We start from the raw sequence: 24,042 nt of genomic DNA on the forward strand, positions 1-24,042 counted from the left end.
CTCCACTGGTTCCATCTGTCTTGCACACAGATTATTCAGCAGTCTGTGGCATGTGGGGCTGAGGTTTTTTTACGTGTATGTCATTTAATTTCTTTCATGTGGTTCCCTAACCACAAGCTGGTTTTAAGCCACTTGGGACCAGGCCACTTTCTAGATACCTAGCTGCTGGACACTGGATCAGCACAAGCTGGAATCTCATCTCCATCAATAGAAAGCAGCAATGGGAGCTGTTGTTCCTGGAGTTTGTTTTAGGTTATATAAGTTTGTTATGGAATAAGTGGTCCTAGCTTTAGCGATGTTCCACGGAGTTCACTAGGAGACAGTGGGTGGAATTGCCTTAGTCATTTCCACAGTGTGTGAACTCGATGTTTGCCGCTGGGGACGGAAACCTGGCTGCAGTGTGTGCATGTGGTTGTGAGATCAGTTCAGGGCAAATAAATTAAATTCTGAGTACAGCTTTACTGTATTTAGCCATGTTGCCATGTTCCATTTTCATGATAAACATGTCTATGTGTATATATATTTATTAAATTGTTATTGTCTTGCTAATGTTCTCTATATTTAGGAGTTAGATGGGCATCAGAACTGTTGCAAAATGCCCAGGTTCTGCTGATCTTGCCCATCTTGTTATCAGGGGACGTCTCAGTGTACTGTCCACTGAATTTTTGTAAGCTTCTCTGAGCTTTTTACATGTGCCTCGTAACTAATAATGCAGCTTAGAAGTTATTGTTAATTACCTTAGTTATAAATCATCCAAGCAGGAAATTAAAAAAAAAAGCTAGGTTATGAACCATCACATTTCCGTAAATGGTTATTCCTTCTTACTTTGATAAAATAATTCATTTATGGTCTGAGGGGAAAATACCGAATTAGAATATACTTTGTGTTTAAAACGAGTATGGAAATGTTTTCCACTCCCTACTTACTACTTTTGGTTTTGGGGTTTTTTTAACTTTGCTTCATACAATTTGAAAGATCAGGTTTTATATTAAAGCTGTTCTTCAAAATGGGTAAGTAGTAGATTAAAATTCAGCTGTAGCCTTATGGCTTCAGGATGATAAGATGCAGTCATATTAGCTATCTGGTGGCATGTTTATCATCCAGTGGACAATTTGGTGATTACTACAATGTTCAGGGGAGGGGGAGAAAATGGGCCGTATCTAGAATCTTTTATATATTCTTCAGTGAAACTTGTATTGCTTTGTGAACCAGAAAAGCGTTCCATTAAAAACAGATGTTCGCTGTGCTGCCCTTGAGGGGCTAGCATAAGGAGATGAAGGCAGGCAGTGATTATTGCTCTTTTGCTTGCTTTTTTGTTTAGTGGAAGTGATACTTACTGGAATTCTCCTCTCCCTAGGTGGTTTGTTTTGGATGCAGAAACGAGGGATCTGGTTTCAATACACACTGATGGCAATGAACAGCTCTCAGTGATGCGCTACTCAGTAGGTAGGCAGACTTTTATGTCCAGAATAATTGCTGATAAATGAGATGTCTGTTCTGTTAAACAGCGTTAAACTACTCCTCAGTCACTAGAAAAGGCAGAGCTTTGAAAAAAATTGTTTTCAGATGCTTAATATATAACTGAATACTTGGTTACACATTTGTTTATGTATAACTGCAAACATTACAGTCGCCTTTCCTTCACGTTGAACCCTGCTGTTATAATAAATGTTAGCTTTGCTCCCAGAAAAATTAAAAGTTCTCAACTAAATAGTTGACAGGTTAACAGAAAAGTCTGTAAAAAGCTTAGTATTTCAATGATATTTTAATATACTACTTACTTAATTTTCAAGTTTATTAATACAAAACCATAAAACCAAGCTCAGGTCTGTCTGAAACTCAGAGCTGTTTGTTAGGTATTTCTATGGGGATTACACGGAGCCCAAGCCAGCGTTGAGTCTCTTTTTCAGACGTGATGTGACAGATCATCAGAGGCTGACTCCTCTCTGTTAAAACTGGATGGAAGAACACTCTTGTAAATCTGTTTCTTGTTTTCTTTTGGATAACATGCCATGTCAGTGGGCAAAATGTTTCTCTGCTGCTGCCACATCTGCTAAGTGCAGCAATTTATCTTAAAGCACTAAAGCACTGGTGTTCATTGACACTAGAGGCATTTGATTGGGATTCAAGGCAACTGTTGTCCATGTACTTTTTTTTTTTTTTAATCGAGACAACACAGGTTAGAAAACTGCTTATAATATTTAAATGCTCCACTTCTTTAGACATTATTTAGTGCTGATTTATATTCAGCCCCCCGCCCCCAAAGCTAAGCTAACTATAGAGTAAATACTGTACTGCATTTTTTGTGATGTAGAAAACTCAAGCCTGCCTGCTGTCAACTGTTCCCAGAAATCCAGTGCAGTCTGATGACTTACACCCTGTCCGTTGGACACTTAAAAAAGAAGTGAAAGATCTTTCTCAAAAAACAAACCCACAAAGTAAACAGATACTGAAAAACAACATGATGTAAACAGTTATGTATCCTTAAATACACTTTGTAAGCTCTAGTTTAATTGAGACTATTGTCTTAGTGATAAATCTGAAATCATTAAGATTTGGAAAACAAACATTCTGTTAATTTATGTCAAATATTTTGTCTTGCAGATGGCACCTTACTTGCAGTTGGATCCCATGACAACTTTATTTACCTCTACGTAGTAACAGAAAATGGAAGAAAGTATAGCAGATATGGAAAATGCACTGTAAGTTTTGGAGCAAATATAATCAGTAGTTCTTGCATTTTGATCTTATACATACACTAAGATGTTAAGCAGTGGATGCTTTTCTGTTTTTAGTTTTGGTTATACGTTTTATGGAGTTTTTTTCAGCATTTGATGGATTTTAAACTTCAGTCTGATGAGTGCTGCAGCCATTAGTATTAGGTGAACACTTTTGCATAAAATATGGCTAATTTCTCCAACTATTGACATTCTTTGAAATGGGAAATTAGCAGTAAGATGGAGAAATGCCTTGTTACCTATATTCTGAAACTTTTTTGGGGAAAATATTATACTTGTTTGGGGGGTATTTTCCCCCTATTGGTAAAGTACTCCTTGGACCAACATAACATTAGATGGTGGAATTTCGTTAGAATATGTAATTTTGGAGGTTGCAAATATGCACTATTTTCATCTGTAATTGTTACTACAAAATTTGGAATTGGAGGATGTGTTAACAATAAATTTCTGGCTCAGGGTGAATAAATGTAAGTGTAGCAGAAGTGGTGGAGTTTATATTAGTCCTTACACTTACATAAGGTTGTCCTAGTGCTGAAAAGACATACCTGGTTTTTTTCCTTAAGTGTTTTGTTATCTAATGACCTGGCTTAAAGTTCAGCTATTTCTTTAGGTTATTAGGAATATTTACATAAAGAACATCTGAACCTTAATGGGATTTGTAAATGATATCATAAGAATAGGTTCACATTTCACATGTGAAATGTTGGGGTTTTTAAGGAATGCCTCCCCTGCTCAAACACTGTTCACATGTTTGTCACCAGTTGCATTTCTTTACTTTTAAAAATACAAGAGCTTCTTAAGCTGCTTTGTTAATTTGAAAAGGGAAGGTAAGGAGATCATAAGGCTGAAGTGTGGGGTTTTGTTTTCTTTTAATTTCTAACTTTGGTTGGTTTTTTTTGCCTTTTCTACAGCCTTTGATGCAAGTCTTGCAGTGGAAGCTGTTAGGGGGAAGGCTGGCATTAGCCAGTCCTTTAGTGCCATGTACAGTGTCTTTGAGAGATTTCTACCCATTGTTTGGCTGAGGACGCCCCGTGTTGCTGGAGCAGGGGGGTCCAGACCAGCCTGGGTCCAGCTGCTGCTGGGGGCAGAGGGCTGCCAAGGCAGTCAGCAGCGGTGGGTTTGCCCCACCCCTGTGGTCCGGAGGCTGGAAGTGGGGGCTTGGCACTGGCATGGGATGTGGCTGGGAGGGAAGAGGCTGTTGGGTGCGCTGGGGACTCCTCAGTGGCAGGATTGTGGTGCGGGGTGAGCCAGGGCGTCCTGCAGCCCTCGAGGAGGGTGGTGATGGGATTAGCTTCATAGCGCAATGGTCGTGAGACAAGAAATTGGATCTGCAGCCTTCCTGGGGAGCTCAGGCAGTGAGGAAAAGGCTGAGCCTACAGGCAGGTCAGACTGGGGGCCCAGTGCTGCCCGGGGATGGCAGCAGATGACCGTGCCTCAGTACAGCATTTCACCCCATCACTTATTTTTTTTCAACCATAAAAGATAAAGTCACTCAAAGATGGCTAATCTTAACGTATGTAACATTTAGCTCACTATGTTCTTTAGGGCCTCTGTGAGCTCTTTGAAGATGTATGAGATCATTTATTTCTGTATATTATATGTATTATGTTCAGGAGAGAGCATATGGCAATTTAAACCAGCGTCGATTGATGCTTGGGCCCCCTTGCCCCTACGTTGTAGGACAGTGTTTCGGAGGTGCAATTAGTTTGCAGAGAATACCACTTTATTTAATAATGTTACTAGTAAGTGATCTCGTAATTCTAAAGCTGGGAATATTAAGCAATAACCAGTTTCCCGTGTGCCTAAGTATGGTGAAACTGCATTAAAACAGAAGGTACCACCCCACTGAAAAGGATTTCTCTCCTTCCTCGCCTTTTTCCTCCTGTATGCAGCTTCTTGTCAGGCATCTGTACGTCTGTCTGTACCTCTGCCTTGGCAAGAAAGGGGTTTGTAGAAATCGGGATGGGAGAAATGAACATTGTTATGCTCGTGCAGAAGGGTTAAGGCTTCAAAGCAGATTTCAGTTAACCACTTTTTATTATTTTTTTCTTCAGTCTGAGTGACTGTGCGTAGAAGCCAAAATTAGCAGCCTGGTTTGTGTCGGGGCTGAGCTGCCCTGACCCTCCCCGCCTGCGCAGAAGGCAGCAGCGTGTCGGCTGGCCCGAGCTCGCGCTGCCGGTCGGGTTTCAGGCGCCCTGTGCCTCCCCTCAGCTGCCTGCCAGCACCCTGACGGCTCGGTACCAGCTTGATGCTGAGCAGGGGGGACACCCAGGCACGCTCGGGACCCGGAACGCTCTCCTGGCCGGTGCTGGGGCCCTGGCACCGCATCCTTCTGGCGTTCTTCTGTCATTCAGTAGCCTTGCGGGTGACCTCCAAGTAGTATGACTCAGTCCTCCTGGTAGTCAACTTCTGGTTGTTTCTTCCAACTCGAATACGTTATTTGAATACTTTCACAAGGATTTTATCTACTGAACCGGCATCAGCTTGTGCATAAGGGCTGTATGCCCACTGTTGCGTTTAAATCCCCTTTCAGTCACAACCAGGCTTTCTGCGGCTGCCAGAGAGGCGAGCCGTTGATCTGTGAGCGTGTTTCCACGGTGAGGGATGGTGTTGGTTGGGATCAGAAAGAATTTCAGATGAGCCAAAACAACCGTTTCGACTTGTGCAGCTGTTTTTTGAGGGCTCCAGCTATGCAGACAGCAATGTGAAGGTATGGGCTGGGTTATGAACTTCCAGCTTGTCAGCAGCTCCGAGGTAGCTGGAGCTGTCTCTGTTTGTCTTACATTGCAGATATCTGTTAGCAAAGGAGAAGCAAGTGCCCTGCATTTACGAAGAGGGCCATGGAGCGTGACAGGCAGCCACCCTGCAGTATTTGATACACTGGACTTAACCTGAAATAATTAGCGTGCCTGTCCTATAGGCTGTGGGCGTTTCAGCCCTTGCACCACTTAAGTCTGAAGCAGATAAACATTGCCAATGAAGGAGAGGGTTTTTGTTTAGTCGGATAGTTTTACTAGCCAGTGATAATGTGAGTAATTATGTTTGCTGTATATAAAGGCACAGAAAAGGAAAGAGTAAAAAGTTGCCTTATCAGTGGGCAGCTACCAGAGAAAGATTTTAATAGAAAATGGGATTGTCCCATTGAAAATATTATGACAGTGTTATGTTCCAGTTCATCATTCGGTGATCGCTTGCCTGAAGGGATTTTGCAGCGTGGAGCCCCCTGGCCAATTGCTTTGTTCCCTCCCCCACCGCCCGCAGGAATTGTAACAGCTGCCAAATGTCTGGCAGGATTTAGTAAATGACTGACCAGTTCTTTTCCATGTTGGAGTTTCCTTGCAAATTTGAAGACTTGGAAAATATTGGGGGGGAGAAAAAAATCCTAGCCAATTGTGCATTTGTTTGGGTTTTTTTCGAAATACCAAGTTTGCATGTCGATATCATATATCTCGCCCATGACTGCAGAGTAGTTATGTCAATACACAGTTCCTCTACTTGAGGCAGAGACTAGTTCATAAGTAAATAAATCTTAAAGGCTAGCTTTTCTCCTAAATGTTTTTGTCGTCTCACAGAGAGGACCTGGGGACAGGGAGACAGGCACGGGTGTATTTCTACATGTAATTCTGGAAGCCATCAGCATCTCTTGGAGCTGTCTCTAGTGGAAGCTGGCGTGGTGGGTGGCACGGCAGCCAGCACAGTGCTCCAGCAAGGAGCTGGCACGGCGGCTGCAGGCTGGGCCAAGAGACCTTGCAGGGGACCAAGGGACACCATCTTCATAATGCCCACTGATGAATTGGCATCTGTCACTCAAGAAGGTTTTGTTGGCTGGCAGAATGACTAGGAAGGGGAGAAAATGGATGGTCTTAACAAGGGGAAGAGGGGCAGTAAGAAGAAATGGAAGGGCAGAAGAAGAAGCGAGTGACATAGATGTCACTTTAATGAATTTTCTACCCCTTCCGCTACACAGAAATAATTTATTCCTACCTTATACAGCTTGTCTGAAGCTTCTCAAGTCTTTATTATTACTAGTAATATTATTATTACTACAAAAAAGTTTGCACACAGGAAAAATATTCTGACCAGCTGCATTTAGCTTCTCCCTGAAAAACAAAGATGGGTGTTTAGCCCTCAGGTGCTCGTGGTAGTGATAACTAAGCAATTAGGCTCAAGTATTTAGATTCTTATATAGATGCCCCTGTGTCTATAGAGAAGACTCCTTTCGAAGCTGGCACTAACATGTATGCAGTGTAAGCAGCGTGGCAGAAACTTTCAAAAAGCTTACAAGGGTGTTCTTGTAACACCAGTCCTTGATCTTGTAGTTTTACATGGTGGTTGTTAACTGAGGTAGCCTAATTTTTTAGGATGAGCAAAGATTATTTGAAAGTGTGTGCGTTTAATGGGAGTTACTTTGAATGGATAGAGAAATAAAATAGAGTCCTATTTGTCACTTTCCTGTTGGGATCTAAAAATGATCCTGTGCAAACTACTCACCTTTCTCGATTAGTAGCCACGTATGCCTTCTTAATTCAAGTACCAATGTGAGTTCATCAATATTTTAGTAACATACCTTCCGGGAGTAAATCATTCTGGGGTCTGAGAGGGACGACACCGTTTATAAGTGAAGAATCCACCGTGCGGTGGGAGAGGCACGATGCCCAGCCTGCGGTTGTTTAGCTGTTAGTGAGGGTGGCACTGGGGAGTAAAGAGCCTTTCAAAGGAGCACCAGTGAATCGTGGCGGACCTGGGGTGGGTGGGGAGATGCTTTTTTGCTGTTAACTACCCCATCTGTGGGTGCAACTTCTGTTTGAATTAAAATACATGTTTCACACTGGTGTTAACTGCATTCTTCTCCAGGGACATTCCAGCTATATTACACACCTTGACTGGTCCCCGGACAACAAGTATATAATGTCAAACTCAGGAGACTATGAAATACTATACTGTAAGTATGATATTAAACACACTGGAAACAGAAGTATGTATTAGCTGTCAGAATATTTAGAAGAGTGTGTTTGATCAGGACTGTACAAAATGCTTACTGACAAAGGAACCAATTTGAACTTGTGTAACCCGATATCTTGATGTTATTCAGAGCTGTGTGTTACCTAATGGCAACGCCAAATATAGCTTACTTCTTTACAAGGTCATAAATCAGTTTAACAGCGTAGAATTTACAGAACAAGCGGCACTACATTTTGATGTTGGCCCAAAGTTCTGTAGATTGAAAATAATATATACAGTTATCTAATTAATGTCAACAGTACCAGTTATTTGGGGGGAATAAAATCAATGGGTCTGTGCCACTGTTCTGTTGTGGGCTTTCTTTTTTTAAACTTTCTCTTGGCTGGTGGTGTTGGAAACGAAGCAAAGCAAGGATACTACTTTAATGAGTTAGTGGTAATAATGTTTTTGTGATTGTCTTTTTTTAATAAGTGAAAATATGAATTTAATAGATAGTGATTGTGTCAAAAGTTCATCGTGCATGTTGCATATCACTCTGGTTTTAAATTGGTTTTTGTATTCTTGCCTTTCTGTGGCTTTAACAAGATCCAGGAGGATTGTAGTTCTGCTCCTGTTCAAGCAAGAAGAGCCATCAGTTTAAATATCTGTCACCTTAACATGCTCTTTCTGCGTGTTACAACTTAGGTTTCAAATCTGGATAATGCAATACCTCAATCTACCAAAAGGAAGTGTTGGTGTTTATAGCTGCCTGTATAGGAAAGCAGAGCTGTGACCTATTAGTAGTGGGCTGGTGTATTGAAAGATGGACATTCTTTTGGGAAACAGTCTTTTCTTTTCTAATTGGAAAGAAAGAAAAGCAGCCTAAGGCTTCTCTAGCAGGAGTTTATCACTGTTTTAAAAGCAGAGCTTCCCAAATGATTGATTGAGTTTTAACACATCAATGGAGCTGGTAGGAAGGAGAAATTATTCTATTATAGATTCTGTTAAAGCAATTTGTACAGTAGGTAGCAGGGGACCCAAGCTGCAGGGAAGTGTTTTCAAGATATGCTGATCTGAAGAGGGAAATAAGAAGTAAATGTGAATCTTAAATACCAAGCGAAGCTCCAAGTTATCTGGAATTTATAAAGGTACTGGTCTGTCTTTACCTCTATGATGTGATTCCAGATTGGTTTTAAGATGTGTTTATTTACTGTCTTAGCACCTTCAAAGAGTACGTATGTAAATATAAAATTATATGGCATAACTCATCATTCACTTTTTTTACAGGGGACATTCCAAGTGGCTGTAAGCTAATCAGGAATCGTTCTGACTGTAAGGATATAGATTGGACGACATACACTTGCGTGCTAGGCTTCCAGGTGTTTGGTAAGCACCATTTAACTGGCTTTTAAGCTGTTCACACTGTGCTTTTGTGTTTTCTTTTGCTTCAATTTGTCATTAGAAACAAGCTGTTAATGATTATTGAGAATGATGCTGAGATGACAGACCAAAGAGTCTGGCCGCAATACTTGTCTGTGATACAGAGCACTGGCTGCTCTATAGACAATGTGTAATTGATTTCTATTTAGTCTTGAAGTTTGGGACTTGATTTTTCTGCTGTCATTTTAGGCTGCCAGTTTTGGAGGCACTGAAGCAAAAAGCTGATATTTTGAAGTGCTCATATGGCACATGTGCATTCTCCTTTGCTTACCTTGTTTTGGGATAGGAACAAGACTATGTGAGCATAGGTTATAGTTCATAACTTAAAATCAGGACAACACTTTTATACCTGTAGTCAAAGCTGAGTAATATATACTGCTTTTAAAGGGTAAAAATGCTTTAAAGATTAAATAGATTCTTTACCTAGTAGTTGTGGGGCAGTTTTTTAAATGTACAGAAAATTTACAAAGCTGACAGATCTGGTTTTAACAGTGCGGTTTGAGACTGCGGCAAAACAGTTCACACTGCTTTTGCTGAAGGCAGCTCTGTTGGCCATACAAGAGGAGTCTCTCTGTGAGGGGTTCAAAAGTGTGGTTCAGCCTGTCAGTGCTGTGAAACCAAGTTGTGTGAGCAGGATGCTGAATGTCTTGCTTCCAGCGCTGAGATCAGAAACCTGCCTCTATTCTTCATGTAGAAAACATCAAAAACAGGTAAATCAGCAAATTCTGTAGAGGTGAGAGTTAGGTCTACAAATCTTTCCTTTTACAAGGAGTTAAACTTTTGAGTATTGGTTCATATGCAGGGTAGAAGAAAATCAGGTAAGTCTTTCCATAGCTTTTGACGCCTATCGTGCGTATTTTAGGACTGTCATGTGTCCAGTGAGTAAGTAGTCGTAAAGGATTGCAGTGGATTTGTGGGTTAACACTGACACTCTTCTGTGGCATGTTGGTTGCGGGGAGGACATTTGGTGCTTTGTAACCAGCTTGATTTCCCTTCTGGGTACCAAAAATCTGAGGCAGAGCAGGGAAAAGAAAGGGATCAGAGAAGGAAGCTGAATGGTTGATAAACTGCGTAAATATTTTTGAGTTGTTTGGAGCTGGAGGTAGGTAGCAGAAATAAATAGGAGCGTGCTGTTTCTGGAACTGAATACTGTTGCTTATTGCTACTTTGATGAAAATATTGGCTCCCATTAGCCTGAGAATCATGAACTGCATTGTGTACGTGTTTGTTTTTATTCAGTCTGTCTGGGGGAAGTAGAGAGTGGATGGCTGTTTCCTCCTGATGCTCTGTGCATGGAAGCCTAGGCTAGCAAGGAACTGGTCCACAGCAGCCGTTTCCTCACTGTCTTTGCTACTGCAGCTGAAATAATAGTGCAACAGAAATATCTCTTTTTTAAAATGGAGTGTCAGAAGATTCAGGAGACACTAGAGAAAGTGAAAAGCAAAACTCTCTGTTTGACGCTACTGTGACATCTTTCTCCAGGAGCAATGAAAAAAAATTTTGTAAGGACTCCTTCTGGAATAGCCTTGGAGCTGAAACCATTTTACATTTTATGCAGAGTACTTAAATCTACCAGAAAGGTGGAGGTAGCAGACGGTGGCTCTGTTCCTACTGAACTCTTATCACGACGTTTGGTAGTTGGTAGAGCAGACTGGATAAGGGGAGCAGCTCTGTGAATCCCAGTGCTTTCCCCGAAGTGTCCTTTACTCCTGACCTATGGAGATGAGGTGTGGGAGTGCAGAAAGAGTTTTGTTTCATGTCTAAACCATTGGCTTTGTCTCTTTAACAGCTGTTGGATAGAAGCTACTGGTGACTCAGGCGAGGCTGGAGATGAGCAGCTCCCATAACTGCTGTTTTGAGAAGCCTTTTTACTTTTTGTTTTTAAGTAGTGGATAAGTCCGCTCATCCTGTCTGCATTCTGCTTTGGATTAATATGAACTTGAACCACTCTGGATTAAGTTTAATTAGTCTCAACTGCTTTCAAAATCTTCAGTGTTCCAGAGGACCTGGGAGTGAAGTAGATAAAGCAGATAATGTGATGTTATTCTGGGGCAGAACAGAACATATTTAAACTTCCTAGCCAAGATTCATCATGTTTTAATTTTATATTGTCTGGTAGTCTGACACCCTTTGCAGAATCTTAAAATTATGGCTTGGTCTCAGACAAAGGCAAGTATTTTCCCATTAAATCAGACAGTGCAGCTAAGCCAACCTAGCAGATACTTGCTGCCCGAAGGAAAAGTCTGGCTTTGACCCCAGGGTCAGCTGGCTCAGGGATCCAAACAAGCTGGGGGCCGCTCGCTTTGATGTTCAGGAGAGAGGGTTACGTTTATGGGATTTGGGCTTTTGGGGTATGTGTTTTACTAATTAAGCTCTGTGGATAGTGTGTCCGTAGGCTCAGGCATTGAACTGTTGTCAGCAGAAGAAAGGGGATGGAAATGCACGGTTCGGATGAGAATAGCATCGCTCCTTTTTGGCAGTTGATATTACTGTATTGGCTCAGCAGTATCAGCAGTCTGCACCCCGAGCACTTGAAGTCACTCTCTCATTTACTGCACACTTCCCACACTTCCTCTGAGCAGATTCTTTTGAGACGTTTACTCCTGCCTAGCAGAATTTATTAAAATTTAAGTGCTGCTGTCGTACTTAATAACTAACAAAGTCCTATTATTTTGGGGGGGTTGTTATTTTTACAGTTATTAAGAACTAAGAACTTGGTCATATTAATGTCCTGTTTTTTCCATGTTTGCTTGATGCATTGAAAGCAAATCCTGCTGTCTTATGACAAAAGGTTTGTCTCACCTTTAGAGCTGCTAAAGGAATTTGTGAACACAAAAGATGTTTAATAAGAGATGCAATCTTGAATATTAGTCTTTTCAATCTAAAATTGAAAAGAAGAAGAAATGGCGTAGCTGTTTGGCACAGTCTGCCTAGGGTGGTAGCTGAAACTTCAGGAAACTGATTTGAAATTCATTTATTATTCCCATCTGATAACAGTATTTTGTATATAGAATGCAGGAGAAAGTTAAAATTCATTCATTTTATGCTGCTTTAAAATTCTTAAATCATATATGTTTTTCAGATTGATTTCATTGATGTGTGAGCACTAAAATATTTCTGAATACTTTCCTTAGCATTTCATGTCTTTGTGTAGTAAATTACCTGCAGTGTAATTTATTGGCGTTGTAACAAGCTTAACAAGCTGCATTTGTTATTGTTCAGAGAAAATAAAGTTCTTACTCCACCCACTGACAATGGAAAAAAACACATTAAAGTTAAACGCTATTTGCCATTTTGCTTAAAAATAAGAAGAGATACTGTGGGAGTTTGAAAAAGATAAGGCAATTCTAAGTCAACGTTTTGTGCTGTACAAAATAGTAGACAGCACATGTGTTTTATTTTACCAAAGTCAATGGGAGGAAGAAGATATTTTCATACTTGATAATGGACATCCCTCTCAGTCAATCACACATACAGTTTTTTGGGGTGGGGGGTGAAATTTGAGGGGCAGAAAATTCCTTCTAACTCCTGAGCTAATCAGAAACCCAAGTCTGAGCTGTAAAAATATGGTACCTTTGACACAAATTAGCGTCTTATAACCTCTTGCTTACCTTTTGTTCAGCTTTTCTTGCAGATGTGAATCATAAGTTTTGTTATGGGAATCTCTAGGGTCTTTATTTTTTGTTAAAACTAGAGCCTCCCCCCTCCCCAATTTGTTCAGTGCTTTTCCTCCAGGCAATGTTGTTATTCTTTTGTCTAGACATATCAGTGTCATTCTTTTCACATAAAAGCATATTGAATTGTACTTAAGCACTTGACAGCACTTATGTCTATGAAACTTGCACAAGATGGCTTTCTGTGCAAAGTATCATCAGTCGTCTCCTTTGAATCATGCAAATACTAAAAGTTGTTCCAGTTTTAAAATAAAACCAAAAGAAATCTTTGCATAATGTACAGTACCTGGGCCTGTTCCATGCTTCAGCATCAGTCTTGCTTTTAAAATGCCTGTGCATGAATGAAAGTGTTAAATTAAGAGTTGCCAGATTTAGCAGCAAACTTATAATAAGCGTTAAAGAAGACTGAGGTTTTGAAGGGGAAACGTATCGATCCCAAGAGGTTCTCCCGGCCAAGGCCAAGGGTTTGGAGGGACCAGGGGCGCGGGAGCAGCATTAGACTCACAAAGCATCAATGACATTTAATTCAACGCATATTCTGTTTTCCAGTTGAATGTCTTATTTACCTTTTGTTAAGCTTCCCTTTTGTCGCAGCTTTATAAATTTTATTTTTATTTATGGATTGTCTTTTAATTTGTTTCTAAAACTACCACCACTAAATACCTGCTCTTCTCTCTCCTAGGAGTTTGGCCCGAAGGATCAGATGGGACAGACATAAATGCCCTTGTCAGATCCCATAACCGAAAAGTGATAGCAGTTGCTGATGATTTTTGTAAGGTCCATCTCTTTCAGTATCCCTGTTCCAAGCCAAAGGTAAGTCTAGACCAGTCTCGTCTATGTGCTTGTTTGCATAAAGCTTTCCTTGCCAGACACCTGCTTCCAGCTCGGTTTTTTTGGAACCTGGCAGTCAAATAGCTCATTTATATCTGAGAACAGTGCTAGAGGTGAAAGCATAGTTTTCCCCATTAAGTTTATATATAAAATAGAAAATATGAAATAATACAAAATATGAAATAATATACCTAAAAGTGAAGTGGCAATAGTTATCCTTAAGTCCTGGAGCAGAGGCTTGGTGCTTTCTGTTTGCTGGCCTTGGTGTTAAGTCCATTACTTTTTGCACAGAGAACTAAATCTGTCCCACGTCACAAGACTTAAGAAGAGAGGATGTATTGTGGGGGGAAACCTAATATATATATGTAATTCTTTACTGTTATGTGAATAAAGAGCTGTCTTGAAGGGCTAAGCAAAAATAGTAGTAGTTTTAGATTTCGGTATCATGTGCTCTTCTGGTCAAGCATGTGATTTATCTTTCTGCTTGTTTTCCATAGGCTCCAAGTCACAAATACAGCGCTCACAGTAGTCATGTGACAAATGTCAGCTTCACCCATAGCGATGGTCACTTGATTTCAACTGGAGGGAAAGACATGAGTATTATTCAATGGAAACTCGTGGAGAAGGTTACCCTACCGCAAAATGACATTGTCGTAGACATCGGTGCAACCAAAGTGCCCGTCCCTGCCAGTGAAAACGCTGTACAGTCTCCTGCACCCCTTCCACAGCCTTTTAATGAAATGAACCAAAACGAAAGTGTAACTGGCAGCTCTCCGGCTTCTTTGGAGAGCAACTTGGAGCAGTCTGCGGAGGCCAGCGAGGAGCAAAGCGAGGAGCAAAGTGAGGGGAGCAGCCTGGATCCCGCCGAGCCGGGCTACGAGGAGCCCTCCAACGAGACAAGCGAGGAGCACAGTGAATCCACGGTGACTGAAGAGCAGGCAGATAACTCACCGGTGTCTTAACGCTCCCAGCTCAGGCGGTTGTTATTTTCCCTTGGTGTGCGTGCTTTCATTACAGGGTGAGGGTTCAAATAGGGAAAAGTAGCTGAGATTCATGACCACTCCAGCTTTTGAGTTTCAGTGAGATTTTTAGTCTGAGCTTCAGTTCAATGTGTGGTGGAACCATCCCAAGGGGCCTGGCTTGATGGCGTGTGTCAAGATCTGGTCACGGTTAGTAGTGAACATTACCATAGATCCATTTCAGTTCTGAAATTGCTGTCAGGAAGTGGCATGAAATATATACTGGAAAAAAGGTTAGCTCTGAGAATTAGCTGAAGTAGACCACCTTAACGATGTGAAAGTGCTTTCTGAAAGAACTAAGCTGATGGGAAGCGCTGAGCTGTTCCAGCTGGGGAGTACAGTGCTGCTTTTTCCAGGTGCAAAGACAAACCGAACAAAAAAGCAACCAAAAAGCTCTTTGTAGGGCTGTCTTCCTTTGTTTTTTCTTAATGAGAAAAATAGAGGAAAAACAATGTAACGATGCCACATGTATGGCAATGCCTTCTTGATCTAACACGTATGCAATTTTCTAACACTACTAATTCTTAGTGGAGTCTGGATGCGTTCGCAGTTGGTCTGCCCTGGGTGCTGCTAGTTCTAAGGCAAACCCTGTCGAGGAACGGTGTCAGCTGTTCCATTTTCACAGACTATTTAATAACAGACTAACCAAATACTGGTGTGTTTTCACTTTTCATGACCTGAAAGCTGATTTAAACTGCAGGACGTAATTGTCTTTTCAGAGAATTGCTTGCCTAGAGAGTTTGAAACTTAAGAGAGTCTTTACGGTGACTTTGATGTGAACGGCAGCGAAAGCTTGGCAAGAACACAGAAGTCAGATGGGCTCCAGAGTTAAACTTTAAGCCTTCAAGCAGAACTTGCTCCATCCTAGTAGGAGAAATATAAATACAGTTAACTTAAATTATTAAATTGGTGCTTAGGATTAGTATATTAAGTTGATATTTTTTTCCTCTGAATTTTTAGAGGTAACTCTAAGAATCGTTAAACTGCAATCTCTCTTCCCCCTTCCCCTCTGTCCCCCAGCTCCTTTAGCAGTTGTGATATAAGCATACAGTACTTTAGATGATGATGTGATTTTTTTTTTTTCCTAGACTTGCTGATTTTTGTGATTATTTTTTTTGTTTGTTTCCACCCCACCACTCCCTGGGTTGCTCTAAGCCATGCAGCTCTCATGTGGCTATACCTGGCCAGTTACGGGATATCTTGGCATTTGTTATGCATTTGGAAAGTACTTTTTTTTACAAAGTTTGTCAGATAGCTACATTTTTTTTCTTAAGTGCATATGTTTCCTACTTTAAAAAGATATAGATTTACTGACAGATATCCATTTCCTATGTACTTGTTTATATTTTGATTACATAGAATTTTCTTTTTTAACTTGCTGCATTGTGCTGGTATTTTAGTTCTTAGTTAGAATATCATGTTTAGAAACTTTGGATGAGTTCATAAGTCTTAATTGTGCAAGCGTTTACGTGATTGTGCCATTCCAAAGTGCATCAAAACTGTCATTCCCTTTCTAGTATCTTCTCAGGAGAAATGCTACAGATCAGGTATTTAGTCATCATTTGGAAAGATAAAAACAAATGGACTCCCAAAGGACATTTAGAACATTTATATATAAAATATATAAATATATATATACACACACATATATATATATATAAAAAAAATATCCTCTTGTTTACAACAGTTCCAGAAAACCTCAAAGTAGTTCCCTTCAGATGGAGGGAGATATGGATTCCAAGCAACCCATCTGTTTAAACTGTGCTCTGTGCACAGAGTTTTGCTGGAGAGCTCTAGTATGCCTGACTTGCAAATTTGCCAAATAGCAGCAATGGAAGATAAAGGTCGACTCATCAAAGTTCTTGGTTGCAAATGAGGAATACGCTGTAGGTTTAGCAAATAATCTTAGTAAAGGAGAAAGGATTTTAGAGCTAACGAGGCACAGAGCTCTCTCTGTCATTTTTATGAACTCCACGTAAGCAACACATTTCTTTTTGGAACATCTGCCACCTGGGGTTGCCATGTAAAGTGAGAGTTATAGTTGTGATATTCTTGTGTTCGTAGTTCAGAAGACTCTACTAATATGCAAAAAGCCTTACAGCTTTCAATTGCTGGCAACTACTGTTTAACAAATAATTAAATCTGTGATAATGGATGGAAATGGGTGGGATTATGTAACTGTAGATGTTTTAGAAAAATAATTGTGAATGAATTATGATTAAGAGTGTTTCATGTGAAGATGTTTGAGCCATTTCTATCTATCATGCATTCCTGTCTCAAGGCAGAAAATTTTGAAGATAAAAAAATAAAATAATCAAAATAATACATTGCAGTGTCTTTCTCCATATCTGTTCTGCTTCCTTCTGTACTTAAAGTGGATGCTGTGATCACAGTTGCAATGTCTGGGTCTGTGATTTTGGAAGAACCTTTTTAACTTAGGCTTTTTCGATAAACTCCCAGACTGCCTAAAAATAAGTTAATTCAGCACCATGAATAATGCCGTTGCTCCTAAATATTGACTTTGTTTACTTTTTGAAAGTTTTATGACGTTTCCCTTTTCCATTTTTGATTAACGGCCTACTAGCATTATCCTGCTGTAGCTAATTGATGGGCAGCAGAGGATTACAAATAGGTATTTGTCCTCATGCAAAGTCCAGTCGACCTTCCAGGGTTCTGCCAGAAGCTTGCTCCTGGAAGTCATGTGAAAAGTACAAGCTTATTTTGGATATAACGTGTTAAATACCTTGATGCTTCCACATTCCTGATCATCTCTGTCCAATTGCAGATCGGTGCAGAAGGTCGCAATAAGCTTAATATATTCCTTGTGAAAGATTCTCGGCCTTTTAAAACGCCTTTGAACCATCTCCATTTCTTGCAGCTGGTTTCTGTCCTTCGCAAAAGGGGAGGGTGGGGCAGAGAAGAAAGAAACCTGCAAGATAGCCAAATACCTCAAGTTTATCCTCGCTTAAAGGAAAAACAAACAAAAAAACATCAGTGCCACCCCCTGAGTTTGACTGGAAACCTCAACGGCCCCTCTTTTCCACCAAATTGTCGGGAGAATGCTGCTGTTCTAATTCGAGCAACAAGCAGATGTCCTCAGGTCATGCTGTGCTGTTTCCAGCTCGCTTGGCAACACCCTGTACCACTTTTGCCCCGGGGGCAGCTGTGCAGTGATGCGCTTTTGTAGGCTCTGCTCCTTTTCTCTCCAAATTCACCTCATGGCTTTTGTTGCCGCTTCTCCTGGGATGCTTGGTAAGGCGGGAGTCTTTCTGAAGAGCAGGTCAGCTGGTCTTCTGCAAGCCTCCCTCAGCGTGGAGGCAGGGTAGGGCTCCAAGCGCCCGCGCTGTTGTTTGGGACAGCAGCATCTGCTGCCAGCTTGGGTGGCTGCACCGATGGTACTTGTTACGTGAAGCTGAAGGTCAGGGTGGGAGCTCCACTAAGGCATAAAACTGTAGCAGCATCCCATTTTACACGATTGAACCTTCAGATCCTGCATCAAAATTTTTGTTTAGGTTGCATGGTAAAATACCTGAATAATATGAAATGCCAAGCTTATGGATTCTTCCAGTACATGTCCATGTTGGCCAGATGTCATGAAAAGTGATATTGATTGGATTTACATATAAAGGGCACTTTTAAGGATATGAGCACGTACTTTGGTTTGGGTTTTTTTCCCCCATATAAGTTCCAGGATAGGCGAGGAAGAGGCTTGGGGGTGTAATGATGAAGCAAGGGTTCATCGGTAAATGAATCATACCCATCATACCCATGGGATGGGTAATGATGAACCAAACATTTCTTAGGTTTGATCTCACTGTAATTCACATTAGAAATAACAAGTACTAGTTTTTGCATACGATGCATGGCAAGTTCCAGCCTCTAATTTTTTTAAGCATCCTGAGAATGCATTGATAACGGCTTTGTCTCTGAAAATAAAGCAAAAATTAAATTTTGATTGTTATATTGATTACAGTCTGCATTGAACAGTACATTTTTCTACTATGTGCTTCAGCCCTTTTATTTCCTTCAGTTGGGTGCAGTATTTTGGTTGAATCAGGACAAAAATAAGTAGAACATCCTTGTGAAATTTAAGCTTGGCCGAGCCAAACAAACAACAAACTCTCCCGTCCGCTGCCTGATGCCAATAAAGTCTTGGTTCCTGGCAATGAAAGGATTAATATTAAGTGAGGCGGATTTTACTTGCGTGATATTTGTGCTGTTGGTTTGCTTTCCTTCTGAGCAAGTCCGAGCCCATTGCCTAATCTTTATTTCTGACAGATGTTTTATGTACTAATACTTTAATCAACGGAGAATGAAAAACTGCTTACAGTAGGATTATACAATTTGGAAGACTGGGCAGTGTACACGTTTTAATGCATTTAATGTGCGTGGTGGTGTCTTTGTACGCGTACACGTCTACAAGCACCAGGCAGATACGGCTGCTCAAGGCTGTTTCTTTTGTTTGAAAGAGGAACGTGGGTGACTTCTCACCACAGGGAATTAAGAAGGTTTAGGAGCATGGAGTAAAAAGATGTTCCCAGCAGGACAGCATGGCGAGAGGACTGGTTTTGTAAAAGCGGACTGGACGAGGAGGCACGGTGGTGGGACAGTGGTTGTACCAGAGCTGTTTTTCCAAGGTCAGGTCCCCAGTACCCTTCTGTGTGCGGGTCCAGCTGTCCCCCTCCATCGGGGTGGGCTAAGCAGGAGCTCCTGACACGTCCTCTGAAGGTTGAAGTTTCCTAAGTGATATTTCACAAATGCAGGACACTCGTATAAATGAAAACCCCCTTCAGAGGTCTGCTAACCTAAAACTTGCTCAGTTACCTTAAACTGAGTGTAGGCCTCAGGTTCCTCTTTATAAAAAGAGAGAAAAAAATGAAATGTGGAAGCTCGGGTGCCTCCAGGCACGGCTGAGCGTGTTACAGGGGTGCTGGGGAGGGAGGAGGAATGAAATGCCCCGTTGAGGAGAGTCTCCAGTGGGTGGACTTCTGTTGCATTGAAGAAGGAAGGAAAAAAAATCTAACCAAAACAAAAACCTCCTGGTACTGTTCTTAATGGGGGAACATTTAGACAAAACGACTAGACCAATTTTAAGGAAAGAAAGCAACATTATCACTAGATAATAAAAAAAAAAATAAATGTATAATTAACTCTTTCCACACACGTAGCCACCCAAATTGCTTTCTGCTAGGTTTTGTCTGTGTGCTAAAACCTAGAAGAGCTTTCACTTCTTCTGTTAGAAGTACTGGGTGGTTTTGAGAAACAGCAAGTTCATGGAGATTTTGGCCAGGTTTTATTTTTAACAAACAATTCTAGAAAACTTGTTTTTTTCCCAAAAGTCCTACTAACAATCCAAAATCTGGAAAGAGTCTGCATCTTCAAGGGGTATGTGTGGCCTTGTGATTTAAGAGGTGGGTTTTACAGCTTGGTGTCTGCTTCTGAAGGGGACCTCTGGGCACATCCCACCTCTCGCCAGACAACTGATCCCCTGCAGCCCCTGCTGCGTCCTTCTGTGTCTGTCACATTATTTGCTCTCCAGTAACCACCACACTTTGTTGGTTCTTTGGGACTGCTGTAAAAAACACTTCCTATACATTCTTAAAGACTGTATGAATTATGGTTGGTTATGTTGTCTCAGCTTTTTTTGATAAAGTCCCTTTAAGTTACTATTTTTAGAACACACTTTTGTATGGTGAGCCAAGTAAGTGCTCCACATAGCTCTTCAGACTTTATTCCCTATTGTGGGATGTTTCAGCAATTCCATGTTTCTGTCATGCATCGCTTGTTTCGCAACTTGACCTTGCTCTGCATCCTCCCCGTCGCGCAGCCCGCTCTTCGTCCTGCGTACGTCCCTGCCCTCCCAGGCTAAAAGCAAGAGGTGATGTTTGCTCTTAATGCTGCTTCAGAATTTATTTCAGCTTCCTTTAAATATGCTGTCTTGTCGTCCCAGTATGCATGTGTGTGTTTGGCCCCTTTTCTCCTTCCCACAGCTTTATCAAATAAGATCAGTCCTTGCACTGGCAATAATTTTTCTTTTTAGTCTCTCTTAAGTCCGTTCACACTTTCCTATACATCTGTAACTGCATACAGAAAAATCACAGGGAAGGAAAATTGTAACCTGTCTGCATCAGACAAGGGATACAGCTTCAAAAGCTACCTAGTATGTAAGTATAAAAATCCCCAGTATTTTGTATTATATAAATGAGTGTTTCTGGTGTTGTGTGGACACTGGCAGTAGAATTGGAAACTTAAAAAACTATAGAATCCTAGAATGGTTTGGGTCGGAAGGAACCTTAAAGATCATCTCATTCCAACCCCCCTGCCACGGGCAGGGACACCTCCCACTAGACCAGGCTGCTCAAAGCCCCATCCAGCCTGGCCTTGAACACTTCCAGGGATGGGGCATCCACAGCTTCCCTGGGCAGCCTGTTCCAGTGCCTCATCACCCTCACAGTAAAGAATTTCTTCCCGATATCCAATCTAAATCTCCCCTCTTTCAGTTTGAAACTGTTACCCCTCATCCTACCATTACACTCCCTGATAAAGAGTCCCTCCCCATCTCTCCTGTAGGCCCCCTTTAGGTACTGGAAGGCTGCTATAAGGTCTCCCTGGAGCCTTCTCTTCTCCAGGCTGAACAACCCCAACTCTCTCAGCCTGTCCTCACAGCAGAGGTGCTCCAGCCCTCTGATCATCTTTGTGGCCCTCTTCTGTACCCGTCTTATGTCCTAGGTAAAGGGAACTTGGAACAAACTTGGTGTTATTGCTACATCAGAGAGGCCTGAAGACTTGCCTCATAGCTCAGGAAAACAATAAGAACAACAAAATAAACCCAACAGCTAAAGCCTTTGGCTTCAGCAAGGCAGACCAAAAAAACGCTTTCAATTTGACAGGGAAAGAGGAGGGAGCAAGCAGAGCTTCGCAGTGTTGTGTGTGCAGAGGAGGTGAGTGTGAGCCGGACTTGCTCTTACTGTGTTTCTCCTGGTCCAGAGGTGGGTATGAGCAGCCCCCTGCTGCGGGTGGGCAATCTCTTTTCTAGTGACGCTGCAGAGTCTACCGTGGGTGGAATTTCAGTGGAAAACCTTGGTTTTCAGAACTGAGTTGATTGGAATTTTTCCTTGAAGAATTAGACAAGACAGAATTAAGCCGGAGAGAGCGGTCGGCTTCTTGGCCATACACAGGTATGCAATGTTGCTAATGCTAAACAGAGATCCGCCATGAATGTTTAATGTGAAATGGCTGTAGTATACACTGGGTGCTTGAAAAGATCCTATTTGCCCCAAGTTTTGCAAACAGAAAATTAAATATCAATTGAGCCTGTGAGGCTGGGTTTCTGATGTCAAAGTTGCAATGCGTTTTTCAGATTGATTCACAAATCGGGAGATCTGCAATCCTGCCAGCTGGGATGGAAACAGATGTGAAGCATTTTAAACTTTCAAGAAAGCGTACCTAGGAGGGATTTTTCAGGACAGATGTCCGTTCTACTCTTTGCCGGGACGTTACAGATCTGCTTATATGTTTTTGTGCATATGAACACATTAAGTTCTGCCTATATTGGAGTATTTTGAATTAGACTCAATAATTCTCTAGAAAAAACCAGAACAAACCAACAAACAATTCCATGAATAGTTATCTTCCAGATTACTCTATCAGAGGCCTTCCTAGAGTTGTGCCTCTGAAACATCTTTCCCTGAATAGGCCTCTTGCTCTGATAGATGTTTGGGTTTTGATGGGTTTTTTTTCAGTTATACATAAGGTTTCGAAATGGTTTTTCTCTCTTAAGAATAAGATGACCTTTCAGGTTATTTCCAGCAATGAAATCAGAGTCAGTCTCCCTAACCATCAAAGAGGGGAACAGTGGCAACTGGCATAGACCTTCTGTCTGCTGAAAATTTTGGCTAAGGCTTCAGCTGTCAAGACAAAGTCGTCCTGTGCTGATGTTGTCAACTGTGTCAACCATGCCAACTAAATAGGGTTGGTTGTGTTTGTGGGTACCTGCAGATGCTGAAGGGGTGGGTGGAGGGCGGGGGCTCACCGAGCCCCATCACGGCCGCCCTGTTCCCGCCGTCACTGCGCTGTGCCACCTCAGCGTTACCCACCCGCGGGATGTTCCTGCAGCACCTTCGCTTCCTTGGATGGCTTTCTCCTGGAGTGTTTCCAGTTTAGCGGCAGCAGGCAGGCTATCCCAATCCATGAATTTCTCAGAGAGGAGGGGATTATATGCAGCATTCTCATGTACTGCCTTGATTTTTTTTCCTTTTTTTTCTTCACTATTCCACAGATTCAGATTTATTTATTTTTGACTGGAAATAGGCATGCATTGTCACAAAGCCTGCCACAGGTTTGACTGGAAAGCTTATTCCTATGTTCCTCCCATGTCTTTGGAGCCTGACCAATATAATGGATTTTAATGTCACAGATAGCACGAAAGTCTGGTTTAGCTCTGCTGTAAGGAAAGAACTGGGGAAACGATGGGCTGTATCTCATTTTTGGGTCCTGAATTATTGCCAACTACAATATCTCCCCAGAATCACCACGTGGGAATAAATCATAACCTTACAGCATAGAGCAGAAAGGATTTCTGTGTGTGGAGGGGGAGGGCTGCAGATGGGGAGAGCTGCCATAAACGGCTTGCTTGACGGTCCAGCTTTTTGCTGAATTGAAAACATTTCGAGAGACTTGTCTTGCTGAAAATCAGGGGAATCGGCTCCCAAGTTTTAGGCTAGGTGCATCTGCATGAAGCTGTATCGGCAGAGGGCTTGGCCTGGGGGTACTCTGCTCTGTGCACATGTTCTCGCTGCACATCTGTCATGCCGTGTCTCTGTAAAATATGTATTTAATGAAATGGAGGGAATGAATATCATGTGTGCAAAGGAATGGGTGAGTTTTTGATCAGCCCAACATGCAACTCTCTTGTAATCCTTAACATGATTTGTTTATTTTCCCTTGTTCCTTCAAATGTTCAAAGGCCCTCCGTGAGGTTTATTCCTGGTAGCTCTCAAGGAGTTCCAGCCCAGAGTCATTTTTAGGGCAGAGCTGCATTTAAACAGCACTAAAACGCACCACCGTTTTCTCCTGTTATCCAAAATCGATCAAGCTACTGCTGACGGTTTGATGAAGCATTACAGTAGTGAGGCTGCGTGGTTACTGCGTATAGTAGTGAGAAAAAGCCAATTCTAAATAGTAATGGCAAATAAAAGCCAAGGGCGGTAAAGGCATACTGGTTTAGTAGACTTGATAATTAGACTTTTTTGCCTTTATTGGTTGCTTTGGCTGAGCAACCCTGATGCTTGTTTTTCCTTGACTCTCATGCTCCGACCAGTGAACGTGTATGAAGATAATGGCAATTGCTGCCTCCTGACCCGTCGTGCTGCATAGGAACTTGTGACTTTTTGTTGACAT

General features: G+C 41.6%; 1 protein-coding gene across 4 annotated transcripts in view; it reads left to right on the forward strand.

The window, feature by feature from the left end:
• Positions 1–16,954, forward strand: part of EML4 (EMAP like 4) — a 165,956-nt gene extending 149,002 nt beyond the window's left edge. For all 4 annotated transcript variants that reach the window (XM_054194564.1, XM_054194565.1, XM_054194562.1 and 1 more), the window contains 6 exons: positions 1,358–1,446; positions 2,605–2,702; positions 7,593–7,680; positions 8,967–9,065; positions 13,476–13,606; positions 14,122–16,954. In XM_054194564.1, the coding sequence (XP_054050539.1) occupies positions 1,358–1,446; positions 2,605–2,702; positions 7,593–7,680; positions 8,967–9,065; positions 13,476–13,606; positions 14,122–14,586 (970 nt within the window). In that variant the 3' untranslated portion in view covers positions 14,587–16,954. The remainder of the gene's footprint in view (positions 1–1,357; positions 1,447–2,604; positions 2,703–7,592; positions 7,681–8,966; positions 9,066–13,475; positions 13,607–14,121) is intronic.
• The last annotated feature ends 7,088 nt before the right edge of the window (positions 16,955–24,042 follow it).

Source organism: Rissa tridactyla, chromosome 3, assembly GCF_028500815.1.
Source record: "Rissa tridactyla isolate bRisTri1 chromosome 3, bRisTri1.patW.cur.20221130, whole genome shotgun sequence".
NCBI lineage: Eukaryota > Metazoa > Chordata > Aves > Charadriiformes > Laridae > Rissa > Rissa tridactyla.